At 37.8% G+C, this 22,500-nt stretch overlaps 1 protein-coding gene across 3 annotated transcripts in view; it reads left to right on the top strand.

Annotated features, from left to right (window-relative positions):
• The first annotated feature begins 2,021 nt into the window (after positions 1 to 2,021).
• Positions 2,022 to 22,500, top strand: part of ipcef1 (interaction protein for cytohesin exchange factors 1) — a 35,850-nt gene continuing 15,371 nt past the window's right edge. Inside the window, exons 1-7 of one of the 3 annotated variants that reach the window (XM_073933234.1) lie at positions 2,022 to 2,126; positions 2,275 to 2,346; positions 7,075 to 7,111; positions 7,378 to 7,547; positions 12,894 to 12,967; positions 15,902 to 15,973; positions 19,902 to 19,963. In XM_073933234.1, coding sequence (XP_073789335.1) covers positions 2,064 to 2,126; positions 2,275 to 2,346; positions 7,075 to 7,111; positions 7,378 to 7,547; positions 12,894 to 12,967; positions 15,902 to 15,973; positions 19,902 to 19,963 — 550 coding nt within the window. In that variant the 5' untranslated portion in view covers positions 2,022 to 2,063. Of the gene's footprint in view, positions 2,127 to 2,274; positions 2,347 to 6,996; positions 7,112 to 7,377; positions 7,548 to 12,893; positions 12,968 to 15,901; positions 15,974 to 19,901; positions 19,964 to 22,500 lie in introns of those variants that run through there. The other 2 variants (XM_073933235.1, NM_001076758.1) reach the window with 2 other exon arrangements.

Raw genomic sequence — 22,500 nt, forward strand, 5'->3', positions numbered from 1 at the left:
CAGTGTAATTTGGAAAACAGCCGCTAGAGGGCGCGGCGGCCATTTTGGAATGAAAACTCCAATAGAACAACAGCATACTATAAGTCTGTAAAATAAACTATTAAAAGTGCTGATAGTTGTGATAATAAGTGTTGTATTGTCGTCTTTCAGGTTGTATCTCAGCTTCAAGGTGCTTTTTAAATAAATAAATAGAAAAACAAAGCAGCTGCTCACCATCACGACAGTAACTCCAAAATGGCGGAATCAAGGGCTGCTGCTGGGCACTGCTGTTGCAATGGAACGTTCTATTGAGTGTCTGCTCTTGGTCATTCTAAGCTCTTTGCTTCACATACAATTTGGTCTACATACAATTCCTGGTGGTTTGTGCTTTGTCATGCACTGTCAACCCTGGGACCTTATATAGACAGGTGTATGCCTTCTCAAATCATGTTCAATCAACTGAATTTACCACAGGTGAACTCTCTCTCTCTCTCTCTATATATATATATATATATATACATATATATCATGAAAAATGTATAATATTTAGTACTACCTATAGTTAGGGATAGCTCTCTGCTTCAAACACGATCTCATCATCATCATCATTTTCCATTATTAATCCAGGGTCGCTACAGCGGAATGAACCGCCAACTTTTCCAGCACTTTTTTAAAGCAGCGGATGCCCTTCCAGCCGCAACCCATCTCTGGGAAACATTCATCCACACACACACACTACGGGCAATTTAGCCTACCCAATTCACCTGTACTGCATGTCTTTGGACTGTGGGGGAAACAAGAGCACCCGGAGGAAACCCACATGAACACAGCGAGAACATGCAAACTCCACACAAATATGCAGAGGCTTGAACCAGTGACCCAGCGACCTTCTTGCTGTGGACGACAGCACTACCTACTGCGCCACTGCGTTGCCCCTAAAACACGATCTCACAGAATTTTATTTGGAATTGGATAATAACGCCCAAATTGATTGGACGAAACTGCATTGGTTTACACTGGATGTAAATACTAACATACTAATTAAGTTAAGATGAAAATGTACTAAATCACATTGGCTAATCATGCACCAATTCAGATTGGGGAATCCAAATTGAATGAAAATGTATCCCTGCTGAAAAATCCAGCTTAAGCTGGTTTTAGCTGGTCGACCAGGCTGGTTTTAGAGGGGTTTTGGCCACTTCCAGGCTGGTTTCCAGCCATTTCCAGCCTGGTCTTAGCTGGTCAGACTGGGAGATGACCAGCTAAAACCAGCTTGGCCAAGCTGGGAGTCCAGCCAAAACCAGCTATGTTCAGCTTAAACCAGGCTGGTTAAGCTGGTTTTAGCTGGTTTTAGCTGGTCATTTTCCAGCCTGACCAGCTAAGACCAGGGTGGAAATGGCCAAAACCCCTCTAAAACCAGCCTGGTCGACCAACTAAAACCAGCCAACCAGCCTAGGCTGGATTAAGCTGGATTTTACAGCAGGGATTCGTTTGAATTAAATGGAAACATACAAATTGTACACATTTGCCTTTATTTATTTATTTATTTATTTCCAAAATGTTTGTTTATTGCTATGAGATGTTTTTGCTTCAGTATTATTATGATATTGTGTCGTCTAATGGATAAAAAGGAATATCATCTAAATGTCATCTAAAATGAAATGACTTCTCGGTATTAAAGTTAAAATATATTACTTTTTTCCTATCTTGTACTACCTCAAGGGCTAATGTTTAGGCGAAAATATACAGTAGGCCTAACGTTATTTTGCTTTCAAATACTGCCCCGTCGTGGTTAGTAACAGAAGTGCAGGGAATACCAAACAAACACACACGGATCTTCAAGCCCTTTCCAAAAAAAATAAAAAATAAAAAATGCACAGTTAAAACTTCATTAGAATGAAAGAAAAGATTTGATTATAGATGCTTAAAAGCTGAACACAGAAGACGTGATGAAGAGACCCCAGTGATTAAATCAATTATGCTAATGAAAAGCGTCATTAGAGGCTTCTACAGGTCAAACTCACCGTCCAAACTGGCTCTTCACAGTTCACAAACACACTCAAACACACTGTACAGGAGCTGGGATGTCTGCTAGGGGGGTTTTCAGAGGAATAAGATACCTGCAGGTCTTCACGTGCTGGATACAAGTAAGTAAATGAAACGAAAAACTGACTATCAACCGTTTCCACTTATTCAGGACTTCGTCAGCTCGCCAGTCAAAGTTTATAAGTTCCACAAAAAACACCAAAATCGTTTATATTTGTGTAATATTATTCATTTTAATTCCCGTTTTAGATGGTGGAATTTATCATTTTCTCCTCTCTGAGGGCTGCAAAGACACGTAAGATGGAGACCGAGGCAGACTCAGTAAGTGTTCACTCATGTTGTTGTCTTTTTGTTGCCTCAGACACTAAATGTAAACTGATTTTCACCTTTCTAAGGGCATAATTATGACCATGTCAACAAGTTTATATCAAATATTGTAACTAAATCAAACAAGTGAAAACCACAACAACACCAATTTGACTGCAGTTTGTCCAATTTGACTGCACTGTAATACTGCTGTCTAAATTTTCATAGAGGTAAAGTTGGTTTTATATTCACAAATTCATTTAGAAGTCTCTATATTATTGTTTATCATGTTACTTTGAATATTCGATTGGAATTAGCTTGCAAGTGTGACTTCAAAACAACATTAACACTGTTTATTTGACTGTGAACAATTATTGTGTAACAATAATGTACTTTGATAGTCATTGGCTGCTTATTTGATTTCGCTATTTAGAGTTTGCAAATAATACTTTTATGAAATTATATTATTAAGGGGAAAGTCTGAATGTGCGAATATAAAACCAACTTTACATCTATTAAATTTTCTAGTCTTCTCAACTTGCATCAGTAAAACTGACTAAATGTATTACATTAAATTAGATTAATTTATTGAAATACGTTAAAGTTGCATAAAAACATTTGTTGTCGTGACTTCTTCACTGCTGAAAAAACAGCTGGTAAGGTATGTTTTAATGCTGGTATGCTGGTCTTGTTGGTTTCAATGCTGGTTTTGCTGGTTTCAATGCTGGTCTTGCTGGTCTCAATGCTGGTTTTGCTGGTTTCAATGCTGGTTTCATTGCTGGTCTCAATGCTGGTCCTGCTGGTCTCAATGCTGGTTTTACTGGTCTCAGTGTAGGTCTTGTTGGTCTTAATGCTGGTCAGAATTAGCAATGAGACCAGCAAAACCAGCATTGAGACCAGCAAAACCAGCATTAAGACCAGCATACCAGCATCAAAACATAACTTACCAGCAAATGCTGTTTTTTTCAGCAGGGTTGTTATATAGATTTTTGCATTGTGCCTTGCATAAACGAAACCGTAATGTAATAACTCTTTCGCAGATGTTCTGTTTTCTGCATGTTTAGAGTTTTGAGAACTGATTTTTTATCATGGTTTATTTTAAGTTGGCATCGTAAACCACTTCCTAAAAACAGCACACAGAACTGTCACCAGTTCCCAAGCTCTGCTGAAGTTGTATTTTCCATAATGTGCAGTGTTTGTCTTTGCCTGTCTGTCTTAGTTACATTTGACAACGTTGTTTCTGCAAGTTAGGACTCTTTCAAAAATGGCATCATAAATCAGCAAGGTTTAGCATTTAAAAGCACATGGAAGTAGTGAAAAATCTGTTATTTAAGCTCACATATTTATTTATTTATTTGCACGAATGGTAAATCTTGCTAATTTCACTCAAAATCACACTCAAATTCTGATTGGACACCAACGCAGTAGTTCAGAATGGTTGTACTTATGCATGGGACGATAACTGGTTTCAAGGTTTACCGCAGTTTGAAAAGGTCAAGGTTTTAAAACCGCAAAAAGTTTCTGTTATGTCTTTCCTAAGGTATATGTAAGGGGTTTTTAATGTTTTTTTTTTGTGTGTTGTAAAGAAATCTTTGTTTTTTTTTAACTAATGAAGCTAGCTAGGCATGGGCCGGTATAAGATTCTGATGGTATGATAACCTTTGATTAAAATAATCATGGTTTCACGATTTCACGGTATTGGGATTACTGCTCTAAAATATATTCTTTTTTTTTTAAATGTCTGGGTTAAAATCAACAACTTTTTTTCCCCTTTGAACATGAAATGTTTTATTTTGAGAAACATTTAAAATATTTTGAAGCAGTAAACCTGTCAGGGTAAATAATTCAAATGAAGCATTGACTTTTGCTGCTTTTATTAGTTGCAAAATGAAAACAAAGATTTCTTTACAGATTTAAATGGCATCTTTGGGGATCTTTCCTGCTGGAGATACTGTTGTCCTAAAAAAACGTAAATAAAAAATCTTACACTTACCTTAGGAACGGTATAGCCTAAAATGTTGGCGGTTTTAAAACTTTGACTGTTCCAAACTGTGGTATACCTTGAAACGGTTATTGTCCCAGGCCTAAAGCTAGCAGAAGTCAACGATTTAATTTATCCTGACATTTTTACTGTTTCAAAATATTATACATTTGAATTGTAAATTAAAAAAATGTCAAATGAAAAACTGTATATTGTGTTCTATTGGGCACAAATATGTTGTTGTTTTTTACAAAGACATTCAAAAATAACTTATTTTAGAGCTATAATCACAATACCTTGATACAGTGAAACCATGATATTTTATCCAAGGTTATTATCTCACAAACTTAAACTGGCCCTTGTCTAGTTGTACTCCTACTAATTCAGATGCATTGAAAATGCATGAGTTCAGATTGCATGTAAGCTTTCTACAATAATTCATTTAGTATGAAAACGTACAAATTCATATTAAATTAAATCAAATTTGCATCTAATTTTGGCTTTTTCTCAAATATATATATATATATATATATATATATATATATATATATATATATATATATATATATATATATATAATGTTGCATATTGCCATGAGATTGTGCTTCTGTATTGTGATAAAGTTAAAAGTAATAATAATAATAATAATATATTTCCTTACATTTATATAGAGCTTTTCTGGACACTCAAAACTCTTTACACATTGGGCAGAATCTCCTCATCCACCACTGGTTTAAAAACCTTACTCTTTTTCGAAGAACATCCTGGGATTTTTAACGGCCACAGAGAGTCAGTACCTCGGTTTAATGTTTCATTCGAAAGACGGTGCTCACTTAGCAGTATAGAGTCCCCTTCACCATACTGGGGCATTAGGACCCACATTGACCGCAGGTTGGGCGCCCCCTGCTGGTCTAACTAACACCATTTCCGACAGCAACCTAGCTTTCTCATGTGGTCTCCCATCCAGGTACTGACCGGGGGCAGCCCTGCTTGGCTTCAGTGGGCGACCATGGGAGAGTTTCGGAGAGCTAGCTGCCGTCTACATTTCCTTAAATTAAAAATGTATAACATGCGTTTCGAAAATAGATAAAAAACACTTTCAACAAAAAAACGGTATCAGCATATACTGTATATCAGGGGTTACTGAATTTTTAAGCCCTCAACCCCCAAATTAATGATGTCAGTGACTTGTGATTCGTGTTTTTCAAGCTGGTTATATTTTAAATATACAAACGTTGCACTTACAACTGTAGGCAAATATAAACATGAGCATATTGGCAACACAAAAATGCAACAGTCTAATAACCGTATAATGTTTTTTATAGTCATTTATTAATTTAATTTTAATATAAAAAAATAAAGGCTGATGGCTGATTTTTATTTGTTTGTTCTTGTTTCTTTAATGTTGCTTTTAGCTTTCTTTCTGTGGGTTATGAATGAAATATGGCAATTCTAATAGTTAATACAATAGGGTATATGCCGAGCTAGTGCTGTTCCTATGCTGATACACTTCCGGTGAGCTGTTATTGTGAACTTTTTTCCATTTTATACGGGTCCTTATACAGCATCGATGTTGTAATGTCATTAAAATACATTCAGTTAAATAAACTGTAGCATTTATTTGGTTGCTCAAGCGTAAAACGAGACAAAAAGCTGTTTACTCACACGCGCCCGTCAGAATCGGCAGGCTAATGCAGAAGCTCTATTGAATATACTGGGGTAAAACAAATGCTCATATTATAAAGATATGGTGGGGGAAATGTAATTTAATACAGCGCTTCTAGTACAATCTGAGTCCCACTTTAAATCGGATATCACTCAGCTAGTGGAGATCGCTCATTTTTAAAGAAAACAGACCTTAAACGCACCGGATTTTGCATTGGCACTCAATTCGCCGGAAGCGCTTAACCCAGGTTACTGGCAAATTAAAAGTACTATTAGCATGCTTACTTAAATTAAGAAATCACTAAGCGACCCCTTGTCATTGTTCCGCGATCCTCCCCAAGGGGGCCCGACCCCAACTTTGAGAACCACTGCTGTATATCAACGAACAAAAAAAACGAGATTTGAGGTTAAAATCTACACCAAAATGTATATTTTAGTTATTTTAGTCGTCATTGCTCATTTAATTAATTTTCAATTATTATTTTAATAAAATATTATTTATTATTAATAAATTATTTATTTATGAAGCACAAGTAAGCACAACAATAGTCGAGCACTGCGTTGTACAACACAACAGAATGCAAAATCATAATAATTGCATAATTAAATACAAACATTTCATGTTTTGACCATGTTTTGACCCACTTTGCTGCAGTTCAATTAAAAAGTCCTGCGGTGTGACATGAATTTTTAAAGGCCTGAGTATTCCATAGCATCACTTAATGAATACAAACTCATCAAAAATGAATGTACAAAGAAACGAAACAAAACTAAGACAAACATGTTTTGACATATTCCACTTGTAGTCAAATATCCACTAAGTGCAGTTTCCAAATGATTTCAGACGTCTGAAGACAGCAGTGAGGCATCACATGTGAGTGTGTTTTGAAAGCGAGAGAGGGAGGATATCATTATGAGTGTGCGCATGTGTATGTGCGTGTGCTCTCTCTCTCTCTTACTGTCATGTGTGTGGCGGTACGGGGAAGTGAAGCCACTCTTCAGGCAGCTGTGTTATTAGTGCTGAGCTGTGGGCGCTGATGGCTGACTTCACTGCTTAATTTGTAGTGTTTCTCACTCCTGTCGCCTCTCATTTTCAGTACCCACTTCAAGACTTCGCTGCTGGGGAGTTTGAAGGTAAGCAACGACAAAAAAAAAAACAAAACAAAAAAAAAACGATTGTCAAGTCAAGTTATAGATGTTTCGAACTAGCTGACAGAGCGAAATGCTCATGTTCAAAGAGATTAATGTGGATTCTAGTAACGTAATCATGTCTGCATGCTGCAATCAGCAGAGTCATGATGCTGTTATCTTGGCTATTGATGTTCTAAAGTACTGTTGAATGGAGTGAAGCCGTTTCAGCTTAATGCCTGTTGACGTGTTTGTGTGTCGTTTGTGATTAGGAGATGGTGTGATGAGCCGCCGAAGGGTCTCGGTGAAAGACCTGGGCCAGGGCGACTGTCAGGGCTGGTTGTACAAAAGAAAGGAAAGCAAAGGACTCTTGGGCTGGAAGTGGAAGAAGTTTTGGTTTGTGCTGAAGAAATGCTCGCTCTATTGGTACACGTCGGACATGGTGAGTTTTGTGGTTTTCCTCTGGTAATGTGCGCCGTTGCTTCATGCTGAGAGACTACACTGTCTAAAGCGATTGCCTTACCTTAAGCGAATAAACCAGTTGCTTTAAAGAGCACATAGTTTACCCCTTTTTTATGACCCTGCAAAAAAATCCAGCTTGAACCAGCCTAGGCTGGTTGGCTGGTTTTAGCTGGTCGACCAGGCTGGTTTTAGAGGGGTTTTAGCCATTTCCAGGCTGGTTTCCAGCCATTTCCAGCCTGGTCTTAGCTGGTCAGGCTGGAAAATGACCAACTAAATCCAGCTAAAACCAGCTTGACCAGCCTGGTTTAAGCTGGACGTAGCTGGTTTTGGCTGGGCTCCCAGCCTAAATAGGCTGGTCAAGCTGGTTTTAGCTGGTCATCTCCCAGCCTAACCAGCTAAGACCAGGCTGAAAATGGCTGGAAACCAGCCTGGAAGTGGCCAAAACCCCTCTAAAACCAGCCTGGTTGACCAGCTAAAACCAGCCAACCAGCCTAGGCTGGTTTAAGCTGGATTTTTCAGCAGGGGGTTTACTATTAATATTACGGTTCTTCTGAGTGTGCCAGTTTAGGTTCAGTTCAACACACAGTTCAGATGTTTTTATTATAATGTGTTAAAAAGTGTCATGTTTGGGGCGTTTACACAGTTTGCTATTGTAGGGGCATGTTGCTTCACAGTTTCGGCTTCTCGCCCAACGTAACAAGGGGGCGGAGTCAAAAGCTCCCATGCTGTGTGTTTGCAACAGACAGGCTGACAGACAGAGAGAGAGAAGCTAAGCTAAGCTAGGATCAGCATTCAGCCGTACATGTACGACTCGGACACAGACCAAGCAGAGAGTACACAATCATTTGTGTCTTTGTATAACCACACACACTGAATTAACTTTGACTGAGGCACTGAATGCGCCACGACACGGCACACCAGACAGTGATGGGGCAGAAACATGAAGTGTCCCGAATCGTCGCGCCACGCATTCCAGAACTCCAAACACAAGCCTCCACCAGGGCAAACACAACGGAGCCGCTAACCCAAAGCTCCGCCGCGTGCACCCCGACAGAAACCCACGCCCAGAACTCAGAAATGCACTGCACCGCGCCACGCAAAAGGTACAAGCAATAATTCCAATTAGAGCTATAATGTGGCGAGTGTTGATCTTGTGTTGAGCCCAATGAGCCTTTCATCAAAATATAAAGCACAGGTGTTCCTTTAGCGATATAGCTTTGACTCACATGCTGAAAATGGCGGACGTGCAACAAGAAACCAAGGATATGATTGTGACGCGAGGCTGTCAATCAATATTGGTGGGCGGGGCGACCACTTTCCTACGTAAATTTGCGGTCGGTGTGTAAACCGCTCTAATTGGTCCACCGTTTTTTTGTTGTTAAATTGAAAAAAGGACTGTGTGTGTTTATATCACCCCAATATGACGGTCTATACGCTAAACTTACACACATGTCTGTCCAAACAGCTTGAAAAGTAGACTTTTCACCATAAGTGCCCTTTAAAATGTAAAGTTCAGTTCATCTTTATTTCTATAACGCTTATATAATGTGGATTGTGTCAAAGCAGCTTAACATAGAAGTTCTAGTGAATTGAAAGAGTTAGTTTCAAAGTCGGTTCACACTGGCGCTTCACATAGCATTTCTGAATGGCTCTCTGTCCACACTATACCACTGAAAACGCACATCACGTGACAACACACCAACACAAACACACACTCTGTCATGTGCTGCAGTGTCTGTGCGCGTCTGAGCTCCAGCAGTCAGCGGGTGCTTTGAGCACAAAACCCCAGTGAGCAGTGCACATCAAACAGTTTATCAAGGATGTACCGCTGGATGGCGTCTCACTATTGTTGTTAAACGGTATATTTAATTAATCTTGTCTCTATCTAACGACTCTTCGGTCTTTTGAATCTATCAGGTAACGTGTCACAGTAGAGCTGCACGATTCTGGCTAAAATGAGAATCGTGATTTTTTTTTTTTGCCTAAAATAAAGATCACGATTTTCTCACGATTCTGTAGATGTAAAATAAAGGTTAATATGAGTGGCCTATTATTATTGTTATTCTCAAACATATGGTAAAACAACAATATGCTTTGTGGAGTTGTACTGTTGGTTAAAATGCTAAATTTTGTATAGACTTAGAGTGGTGAACTTGAACAGACTTTAGATTTGTCCTGGTCATTAATGCTGATGATAATTCTGATGTTGAATTATTGTGTTTGAGATGTATGCTTACAATTTGTCATTTTCTGCTTAAAATATGTCACTGACGTTATTTTGGTGAATACAGAAGACTGAGTGGGTATTTTTGAATTTCGGCGGGTTTTGGATACTTTTGAGGCTGGAATCAGTCAGCTACATCTGGCAACACTGTGTGCGCTTTCAATTTTATTTCCACTGCTAAGAGCGGTTCACTTCCCGCGAGGCTCCCAAACGATCACTCTGCGCCACAAACTGAATGTTACTTACAACATTATTAACGTTAACACTTTCGCTTCTTTCCTGAATATTAAAATATGATTGACAGAATCGTAGAAATGCTGGATTAAGATCGTCTAGGATGTCGAATCGGATCGCGACATTTTTACGATTAATTGTGCTGCTCTGTCACAGCATCAGTACACTGCTTAAATCTTTCGATTTCACACTTGTACTTCAGATACTGCTGGTTGTTTTCTTATAGTTGTGAGACTTTTTTTACCAACCAAGTTCGTCGACGACATTATAACGACACAGATCACTCTGCCTATTCATACCAGAGTCCTGCGGAAAAAGTGATTGACAGGTGACAATTTGTGTATAACTTATCTTTATTTATTTATGATTTGGTTATGGGTAAAGCAAAGACCATGGGTCGGGTAGTTGAAACGGTAGGCTACAAACAATTAATTTATGAATTTATTTATTATTTATAAATAATTAATTCACTGCCGCTTATGATAACGATGATGCCATCATCCATCGCCATTATTCACATTGGACATCGTACGATGCCAAATTGGTCAACAGCACCCAACCTTACCTTTTATTAACCATAACATTACCCGCTGAAGGCATGTGGTTCAGTAACTTTCCGGATGAGTGGGGACCATTGCTGTGTATGGAGGATGAGGGAGCTCTCTAGTTTCATCTAAAATGTCTTCTTCACTTATCTTCTGAACACAAACCATGGTCTCAGGGGTTTGGAGTGACATGAGAGTGGGTAATTAAAAACATAATTTTCCTTTATATGGGTCAACTAACCCTTTAACTTTGCCCAGAGGCTTACCTGCTCGTGTAGAGTTAAGCAGGTCATACAACTAGCATGTTACAGCAAGACAGTCCTTGAAGGTAATTTTCTTCCTCCTTGGCATGGTATCACAAAGCATCGTTCGCTTTCAGAATGTAAACATGAGCCCGAAGTAGTGAATACAGGTAAATGGTGGAAGAGCGGTGGTTGCTTTGTTGCATATTGTTTTTGATGCAAGTGAAAATCGATGAAAAGAAGTGTGACACGTGCTATTTTTGGCTTGTTAAAACCACTCTCACTGCCGATTTCTGGGTCAGCTGCAGAAGCTCAATGGTGTTGGTTGGGAGGTCAGGCAAAAAAGCATTGCAATAAATTGTAAAAAAAAAAATGCAGGGTTTCACACAATTATTTTGTGTTGGGGCAACATGAAGGAATTAAGTTAATTGGTTTTTGACAAATTCAAGTGGATTGAACAAAAAACAATTAAGTTGTCCCAAAAAAATCTCAAGAATGATTTAGTTTCAGCTCAGTTTAAATAAGTATTTAAAAAAAACAATACACCCTTTATTTTGGGAGTAGTCCAGTCTAGAAGGATTAAGAGTTTAGCTGATGTCCTGATGTCGCACATGAGTAAATCTGCAGGATCGGGCGATACTTTAGGTAGCAATGTGGTCTGTCAGGTTTTGCTGGATTCGGCTTATGAAAGTGCTGTAAACTGCATCATCACTTAATCTATGATACAATATTGGTTTTGTAAAGCCCACTCACCTGCATGAAGCTCACTCAGTATCGCACAATGTTTTTCCACAGATATGGAGTGTTGATAAATATACAGACAGTGGTGGAAAGAGTACTGAAAAATTATACTCAAGTAAAGTCCAAATTATACAGTCCAAAGCAGGCACGTGCACACATAGGGCTCAACCTGTGCAGTGCACATGCACTTTTTAGTCTTGGATAGAAAGTGCCCTTCCAAAATGATCAAAATGTCTCTGCACGGGCCTGGTCCAAAGACATGTGGTACAGGTGAATTGGGTAGGCTAAATTGTCCGTAGGGTATGAGTGTGTGTGTCAATGTGTGTGTGGATGTTTCCCAGAGATGAGTTGCGGCTGGAAGGGCATCCGCTGCGTAAAAACTTGCAGGATAAGTTGGCGGTTCATTCCGCTGTGGTGACCCCTGATTAATAAAGGGACTAAGTCGACAAGAAAATGAACGAATGAAAGTTGAGTCAAAGTATCTGTTGTAAAAATTACTCAAAGTAAGAGTTTTGAGCCCTTTCAAAAGTACTTCAGAGTAGTGGGTATCACGCTGTAAAAAGCTGATGCGTTTACATGTAATTTGTGCATGTGTGTGTAAACGTAACATTTATAGTGCATCTAGTTATCATCATAAGACATCATTAGGTTAGATTTAGGTTGTGATGTCAAGTGACCAAAATATTGTCTAGTCAGCATCTAAAGACATCGTTATTTTGATGTCCAATAATGACGCTGATATGTGCTTGATTTTAGGTTGTTAGAAAATGTGACCACAATCCAATGTCGAGCCAACATCTTAAACCAATGTCATATTGACGTCAAATACTGACAGTTATTAATCAGGCATGGCAACCAAAATCCAACATCTGATCAACATCATAGTGGTAACGTCCCCACAAAATCAAGCTTTAACATCATTAGACGTTGATATTTGATTGATTTTAGGATGGATGTTGAACATTGACTAGGCCTGACATTGTGAAGTGAAGTAAAAGTACCTGTACTAGAAGGCGGGGCTTCATTTAATGTATTGACCATTACGCTTTTCCCCATTCAAAACTATACGAGTGACTCGTCTTGTGTATTCTTTTGTCGTTGTACATTCCATTTTTATAAATTACTAATTACAAAGCAAAAAGGATTGCTGATGCTGCTACAAAAGTTATATAAAGGAAAATATCTGCCATTAATATCCATGGGAGCAAATACTAGCATCACCAGTATAACTTTCTGTAAGCATGATTTATGAAAAGTCTGGTTTTGAGTTTATACTTGACTGGTTTGCCACTGAAACCAACTTTGTGCAATAGAGGTAAATACTCATTGTTATCTTACAGGCGGAGAAAGCCGAGGGCTACATCAACCTGAGAGACTTCACTATAGAACAGGCTACAGAATGCAAGAAGAAATTGTAAGTTTGTCTTCATTATTTATAAAGATATTTGGATACTTGGTGGGTAAAAAAAGTCACTGATGTAGATGGCAGGTGATGCTTAGCGGGAAATGGCAAAAATGCTAATTGATTTGATGTCAAATCCTTGATATCTATTTGACATCCCCATATTGATGCCCCTTTGACCACCATGTGAATATTTTAAATCTAATGTTTTTTATGTATTTTTAAAAATAATATTTTTATATTTCTACTTTATTTTGTATCTTCTCTTATTAAATATAGATTAGTGAAGTTTATAAACTAATTTCGAGAGGCTCACGACTTACGAACTTATGATTGCTTGCAGCCGTTCCTGCATTCAATTTATGATTCGCCAATGTGGCGAGGCAGTGGCCGGTAGGTAGTGCTGTCGCCTCACAGCAAGAAGGTCGCTGGTTCGAACCTTGGCTCAGTTGGCGTTTCTATGTGGAGTTTGCATGTTCTCCCTGCCTTCGCGTGGGTTTCCTCCGGGTGCTCCGGTTTCCCCCACAGTCCAAAGACATGCGGTACAGATGAATTGGATAGGCTAAATTGTCCGTAGTGTATGGGTGTGTGTGTGAATGTGTGTGTGGATGTTTCCCAGAGATGAGTTGCGGCTGGAAGGGCATCCGCTGCGTAAAAACTTGCTGGATAATTCCGCTGTGGCGACCCCGGATTAATAAAGGGACTAAGCCGACAAGAAAATGAATGAATGAATGAATGATTTACCAATCAGACAACTCCTAAGCCACTAAATACCCTAAGTTCCAAATAACAGCCATCTTTGTTTTGAAGAATCCCCCTTTCACCCCTACTCCTCCTCCTTTCTTACTGTAGATGGATGACACTCAAATATACGCTGCTCAAGTGTAGATCTTCCTTTGCGCTCTCAAATAAATGCTGCTGAAGTGTGATTTTGTGAGTTTATGTAACAAGCAAGGGTGTAACGATATGCGTATTTGTATTAAACTGTTCGGCACGAGACTTTCGGTTCAGTACGCATTACAAACCAAACGATTCAATTCAGACTAACATCTAAAAAGATAAAAGGGAATAAGTACAAAATATAATGTTTTTAGTGCAGCAAGGCTCAACATGGCATCCCAAATGACGTGGCAGACAACATGCTGTTTAACATGTCATGTTAAACAGTAGACCATCGCTTATGAACTCAAAATATCAATTTATTTAAGCACGCGCTCATTGGCAATCTTCCCCCATTGCCCCAGCAACCCTGGACCCCCGACACAAAAGAGCCAACCTCTAAACACTGCTCCAGTCAGGCACGCCACGCGCTACACTAGCTCACAAAATGGCGAGTAACGTTAATGTAATCCCAGACATCACAAGTCTCCCGGAAGCTTCGTGAGACTCCTGGATGCCCGCAAACGAATGATGATCTTCCGGAAATCGTGCATCCCCCCAGGTCCTTAAATACGTTGCGTACCCCTCTCCAACGAAACCGTCCCAGCAGATTTGAAAGACCCTGGCACTTTCTCGTACTGTTGCCTCAGCCTCACTTCACCGCTGCTCGCCATGTTAAAGCCAAAAGTGTGGAATGATGGTCAAGCGCCCCCAAACTTTAGAGCATAGTGATTGGATATTTACTCGCAGGGAGGCGTTTCCTCATCTCAGCTCATATACTTACAGGCACATACAGTGAATTCGGGGAGATACAAAACGCACATAAATTATTTAAATGCAAAACCGAGAAAACCGCAACTCACAAGCGCGTATTGAACCGTGAAGGTCATACCGTACGGTTCAATATTATATTGAGAAGTGTGGCATCCCTAGTATCGGTATCGGCCGATATGGCTTTAAGTAATCGGTCATTGGCCCTAAAAATTCTGATCGGAGCACCTTTATTGTGGACGGCCACAACTATATTTATTGTTATATTTATAGTTAGCGCTCTTAAGGCTGATTTATACTGCTGCGTTAAACGTATGCTGACGCATAGCCCTTCGCCGTGGCCATCGGCGTCGCTGATGTGCACCTCTCAAAAAATTTGACTACATGTCGCACTGACGCGTAGCGCAAGCTCTGTGATTGGCCGGCTCTGTAGCGCTGACAAGTCTGGGCGGGACCGAGAGACGCGTGAATGGTGCGAGCCTGATGGAGCGATTGTTTACAAGTGTGGAGTCCCGTGAAGGAGCTCCGGATGGAAAGTTTTTTTCTGTGTTTACCTCATAGTTAAAGTTGTTGCACGTCCGCCGGTTCCTGCCTCAAACTGAGCGAGTTTGAGCCACTTGTACATCCCGGAAGTGTTCAGGAAAAGCAAAACAGCAGCGAAGAAACTCGACACAGAGGAACATTTACACCTCACTGCCAACTAGCGTTTCGGAAGTGTTAATGCAGACCAACAGAGACAGCGCGCAGAAGTATAAATGCACAGCTACGCGCATTGCATGCGCCGTGGGTTACGCCGGTCGCTTAATGCAGAAGTATAAACCAGGCTTTAGTGTGAAGAGCTGCAGAACTCACATTTAGTACACAGAAGAAATCCAGCGTCTGCGATATGAATCACTTACGTTAGAGAATGTTAAAAGGCTGTCATTTGACTAATGCTTTTTGAACATGGTGTGAAGTGTCAAGATGCTTATCATCATTTTTTTTTCTCTCTCACAGCAAAGGTGTCATCTGTACCCAACTTAACGCGCGCTCATAACACAGGAAACTGTCTGCGCTGAGTGTGTGGTCTCTCAGCCGCTGTGTTTCCCACTTCCTTTATAAAAACATACAGTAACGTTGCTTGACTTTGATCAAAATCGAGTGGATTTAGATAAGACTGGAGACAGACTTTGATGTCATGTGCTTTTTCGCTTTTCTGTACTGCTTCCACAGCGTCACACAACCACAAATCCACGCTGCTGTTTGTTCTAGGAACTGTACGTCTGCATTTGCATTGAGTTTATTCTTTTTTTCCAGTGCGATGAAAGCGAGCCACCTCCACGTGCTGACACTCTACTTTGCAGCCGAAAGCATGAAAGACATGAACAAGTGAGTGTGGAAACAATGTCTCTTGTGTGTAAGTTTGTCCAAAGATAAACTTGGTGATGATACCACCTTATGAAAACAAAGCTAAATCCTACACCGTAAAAAGTACAGGTTGCCTTTAAATCAAACGAGTCCTTTAAACTTAAATAATGTTAAACTGACATAAAACAACTTATAAAAATAAGAGGTCCCACTTTATTTTAAGTGTCCTTAACTACTATGTAGTTGCATCAAAAAATAAATACAATGTACTTACTGTGTTCATAATGTATTTGAGAACACTTGTGGTGCTCTTGAGTTGGGATAGGGGTTGGGTTATGGACAGGTTTGGTGGCATGGGTAGGTTTAAGGGTGGGTTAAGGAAGGTGTAGGGAATGGTCAGCAGTGTATTTACAAATGTAATTACAGAAGTTTGTTACAGATATAATTACATACAGGTATTTAATCAAGCATAAGTGCACAATAAATACAATTATTTACATAATAAGTACATTGTAACAAACTATTAATTCCTGTGTAAGTACATATTAGTTAAAGCTACTTAATATAAAGTGGAACCAAATAAGTTAGAACATGAGTAACTCCGTTTAATAAGGTATAATTAACTCAAACCCTATGTTGTCATGACTAATTGACCATATATTTTTTACAGCGTACATTATTTTAGATTGTGGCTTTGAGGCCGTTGACCAAATCTCAGATGTTTACCAAATTTGATAAAGATACCAACATTTTATGAATGTTTTATAACATTTGAGTCATATTTAGGCCCACCCGGATTTCCGCAGATTTTTAGCCCATCATTAATTCTGTTTATGTACTTGAGTAAATGTGTGTAAATCTATATTTATTCAGTTTTTAAATTAATGTCAGTGCTATTAATGACTAATATGAATATATGCATCTGATTTATGTACAATAGAGTGTGTAAAGTAGTATTTTCTGTCTTTTAGTAGAGATATTATATGAGAGACTTGCTTTTACCAAATAAAATGAATCTGATTGGATTTGCATTTTAAGCAATAAATAAAAGTTATTATTTTGTTATTTCACATATTAAGGTTTTAGTTCTGCAAAATTATTCCACAAAAATCAGCATTTTTTTAAACAAAATTTTTAGCAAAATAGCAAAAAACCTCCGCAGATTCCGCCTGGCCCTAGTCATTTTTCATTGAAAGTAATCGTATATACTTTTGGCTTTTTCCAAGATGTTTGTTTCTGTTGTGAAACAAAAGTGAAGATATCTGATAGATTGTTCACTTCTCTTTTGTTAACCATTAAAGTCAATGGAGACCAATATTTTTGAGCTCTAAAAGTGCCAAGTGAGCTGTTTGAATACTTGCTGGGTAAGGAAGAATTGATGAAATGACCGTTACATTCTTCGAAATGTTGTAAACAATGAATGTTTCTCATCCAATCAGAATCCAGCAGCTCTGTTATGTGTAATTCCAGGCTTGCGAGTACAGAAGGGTTTGCATTTGACATTAGTGGACACATTTCTAAACTTAATAGTTTTAGTAACTCATTTCTAATAACTGATTTATTTTATCTTTGCCATGATGACAGTAAATAATATTTGACTAGATATTCTTTAAGACACTTCTATACAGCTTAAAGAGACATTTAAATGCTTAACTAGATTAATCAGGTTAACTAGGCAAGTAAGGGTAATTAGGCAAGTTATTGTATAATGATGGTTTGTTTGTTTGACTATCAGAAAAATATAGTTTAAGGGGGCTAATAATTTTGTCCCTAAAATTGTGTTTAAAAAATTAAAAACTGCTTTTTTTAGCCGAAATAAATTAAATAAGACTTTCTCCAGAAGAAAAAATGTTATCAGACACACTGTGAGAATTTCCTTGCTCTGTTAAACGTCTTTTGTGAAATATTTAAAAAGAAAAAAAAAATTCAAAGGGGGGCTAATAATTCTGACAATTTAATTACAAATAATACAGATAATAGATGTTTCATGCAAGTGTTTATTGAACTTTGACAGAATAAGCACACAAAAAGATGAAAATTAGATTTATTAGATTTATTTCATCATAACTAAAGCTAAATGGGTGGTCCAGGAAGTAGAAACAGTCAAAATAGGTTTAGTGGGAGTCTTGAAGTCAATATTTTCAGAAAGAAAATGTAAATACACATAGAAACATTAGTTTTTATACGTGGCTTGATGTAATTTGTGTTGTTATTATTCAAAACCTCCGAAAAAACAAATGTAACTGTACATTCTAAAAACTATTGTTATACAAAACAAAAACAAAAATTGACGCAACAGCTTGCATTAATATATTCAACTTACGACAACATCTAACAAAATGAAGTCCAGACAACAAACTTTTTTATGTTCGCCAAATCTTTTCCTCTTCAATCAGAGGCATTTTACATAGCAAAAAACTAAATTTTTTAAGTTGAGTGCTCAAAAAAATAAGTTGTTTCAATTTTTTTTTTAAATTAAAATTGAAAACAAATCCTGTGTTATGTACTTATTTACATGCATATTTTCAAGTTTAGAACCTCAAATAAATTAATACATTTTGTTTGTTTTCAAATTTACTGTTCATGCTTGTAAGAAATACATTTAACAAAAACATTTTTGTTTTTTGGTAATTTTTTTGTATAAAACTACAGGTTTTTATTGTTTTACAAAACAAAAACATGTACTGTCCCATATTATCATTATAAAAAAAATACAAAAAGACTTAAAGACAAAACAAGCCCATTAGTGTGGAAAAATTTATTTGCGTTGCTACAAGTTAAATATTGTTTTAAAGTACCTGACAGATATATTTACCTTTTAAATTAGCCTCATTTTTACATTTTTGTAATTATCAATATTTTCATGTGTTGAAAACGTAATTATTCTGGCAGCTTAAACGTTTTAATCTAATCAGCGTTTTGGAGTTTTTAAGTTACAATAATGTATTAAAATATGTAGTGGTTACAGAGCTCTTGAGTTATTTTTTAGAGTGTATATATAACATGCCTGTGGTGTGAGCAATCTGGTTGGATGTCCTCTTTGTTGTTGTTGTTGATTGGGTTGTTAAAATAGCTGACCTAAATAAATATAGTGCACAAATACTCGTTTTTAAAGGTCATTAATCTATCTTCACCCTAAACTGAGTGATTCTTTGATACAGTTGAAGTCAGAATTATTAGCCCCCCTTTTATTTTATTTTTTAAATATTTCCCAAATGATGTTTAACAGAGCAAGGAAATTTTCACAGTGTGTCTGATAATATTTTATCTTCTGGAGAAAGTCTTGTTTGTTTTATTTCAGCTAGAATAAAAGCAGGTTTTAATTTTTTCAAAAACATTTTAAGGTCAAAACTATTTGCCCCTTCAAGCTATATATTTTTTCGATAGTCTACAGAACAAACCATCGTTATACAATAACTTGCCTAATTACCCTAACCTGCCTAGTTAACCTAATCAACCAAGTCAAGCCTTTAAATTTATAAGCTGTATAGAAGTGTCTTGAAAAACAGGTAGTCAAATATTTTTTACTGTTATCATGGCAAAGATAAAATTAATCAGCTATTAGAAATGAGTTATTAAAACTATTATGTTTAAAGGTGTGTTGAAAAAAATCTTCTCTCCGTTAAACACAAATTGGGGGGAAAAAATAAACGGAAAAAAAAAAATAAATAAATAAAATTCTGACTTCAACTGTAAATATCTCCTTTTGGGTTTGCAAGTTAGTCACAAGTGTGAGGAAAACATGACAGAAATATCTTTCTTTGTAAACCATTGCATTTGAATAGATAAAGCGGTGAGTGGGGGAAAACTCTGAGAGAAATCTGTGGGTGTTCTGCTATTAAACTGTGTGGGCCAAAGACACACATAATGACACAACACACAATCATTTAACAGATCAGAGGAGGTTTACCGTAATTAATGCTTTATTTATGTTTTTGTTGTAATCTAGATGGCTGGCTAAACTCACCCAGGCTTCAAATGAACCCGAGCCCACAGACTCGACCAACGGAGGTAAAGATTCACACCACTCCAAGGTTATTTTAGTAAACCAAGGCCAGAAGTGTTAATCAAAAAAGTTTTCGTTAACTGAAAGAAATAGATAGACATTAAAAAAAGAAGAAAATTATACCAACAACTGTTTTTGAAAAAGTAACTTAAATAAGTAGTTAGCAAATAAATAAATAAATAGTTTTTCAGAATTTATAAGCTGACCTGTATCTATTCTAGTACTTGTAGATGGCGCCAAACACATCAGTAAAGCACCTTATAATATACAAAAACATTTTTTATCTCATTTTTCCAGCAAATGCAAACTTGGCATGTTTAACTATGAAATGTAATGTGTTTATTTATATAGCGCATACACAGTTGAAACTAGAAGTTTACATACACTCTAAAAAAGGAACATAGCTATTTTTTTAAATGTCTGATGGTAAATCATACTAAACATTTACTATTTTGGCCCATTCCTCCTGACATAATTAGTGTAACTGAGTCAGATTTGTAGGCTGTCTTGCTCGCACAAGCTTTTTCAACTCCACCCACACATTTTCTATAGGATTGAGATCAGGGCTTTGTGATGGCCACTCCAAAACATTCACTCTGTTGTCCTTAAAGCACATTTGAACTAATTTGGCAGTGTGCTTAGGGTCATGATCTGTTTGGAAGACCCATTTGTGGCCAAGTTTTTATTTCCTGGCTGATGTCTTGAGATGTTGCTTCAGTATTTCTACATAATGTTCTTTCTTTATGATGCCATCTATGCTGTAAAGTAAACCAAAACAGCCCCACAACATGATGCTGCCGCCCTCATACTTCACAGTTGGGATGGTGTTCCTAGGCTTGTAAGCTTTCCTCTTTGTTCTCCAAATGTAACACTGGTCATTATGGCCAAACAGTTCAATCTTAGTTCCATCAGACCACAGGACATGTCTCCAATAATTATTTGATAATTTAGCAAATTGTATTCGGGCTTTTTTGTTGATTCTGGCTTTTTGATTTTCCCATGTTGTCACACAAGGAAGCAGTGTGTTTGTGGTTTTCCCTAAATACTATTCTACAGTTGTGCCTCCAATGAGCTCAAATGTTGTCAATTAGCCAATCAGAAACTTCTAAAACCTTGACACCATCATCTGAGCTTATTCAGAGGCAGAATAATCTTACTGTCTGTAAACTTTTGACTTTCAAGAATAGTTATAACAATTTCTCAAAAAATCTCTCTCATTATTCTGCTATTAAGCAGAACAGAAACACATTTGATAATCCTAACTTACCTAAAAGAGAAAGTTTAGTCACATTAACATCTGACTTTTTAAATGGTTATGTGCCTTTTTATACAGTGTATGTAAACTTCTGGTTTCAACTGTATTGTGTATGGTCATGCACCCAAAGCGCTTCACAATCATGAGGGGGGTCTCTCCACACCACCACCAGTGTGCAGCATACACTTGGATGATGCAACGGCAGCCACAGGACAACAGCGGCAGTGCGCTAATCACACACTAGCTATAGGTGGAGTGGGGAGACAGTAGCCCCTTTCACACAGTGATATCGGTAAATATCCTGAAAATATCTGGAACGACTTCACTGGTAAATTAAAAAAAAACTAAAAAAGCTCTGTTCACACAGGCGAGGACGTTTCAGAATTTTTCCGAAAATTCACACATCCATTCCAAAGTAGCGGTAAACTCTGACATCATTAACCAGAAATGACCTATAAACGGCAGCACTTGTATTTGCAAACTTAGAAGGTGTCGTGGGCTTTTCTTGATGGTTTCACTTTTATTTAAAGCTTTAGCCTTCATGCAGCTGCTTTTGTCCCAGAGACATCCAAAGGCAGAAACGCAAACCGCAGCTAAATGTTTACACACTTGACTACATACAAATTATGTGGAGGGATGCGTCAAGCAACTGAAGGTAAACAAACGGCGATTTATCATAAGCATTTTATCAATATTCTTTGACACAGTTGGCATTAAGAAGGAACATAGAAACATTATCTGACTAACATCTAGCAGCTAAGTGTGCGTGGAAAAATATTGAAAGGCTTTTATCTTCATAATCGGCGCGGATGTAAATGCGTCTGACTGTTCTTATAGACTGGAGTAGACGTCTCACGTCAGCTTGTTCTAATTGTTAACGCGCTCTTTCCGACAATCTTGTGAGTGCAAATGTCTTGTTGATGCCTGAGGTCAGAGGAGAATGGCCAGACAACAGTAACTGATAAAAAGGCAACAGTAACTCAAATAACCACTTGGTACAACCGAGGTATGCAGAAGAGCATCTCTGACCTCAATGTGTCCAACCTTGAGGCGGATGGGCTACAGCAGCAGAAGACCACACCGGGTGCCACTCCTGTGAGCTAAGAACACGAAACTGAGGCTACAATTTGCACAGGCTCACCAAAACTGGTCAATAGAAGATTGGAGAAACGTTGCCTGGTTTGATAAATCTCGATTTCTTTTGCGAAATTTGGTTGATAAGGTCAGAATTTGGCATCAACAACATGAAAGCATAGATCCATCCTGCCTTGTATCAACAGTTCAGGC

Source organism: Danio rerio, chromosome 20 (assembly GCF_049306965.1).
Source record: "Danio rerio strain Tuebingen ecotype United States chromosome 20, GRCz12tu, whole genome shotgun sequence".
Classification (NCBI taxonomy): domain Eukaryota; kingdom Metazoa; phylum Chordata; class Actinopteri; order Cypriniformes; family Danionidae; genus Danio; species Danio rerio.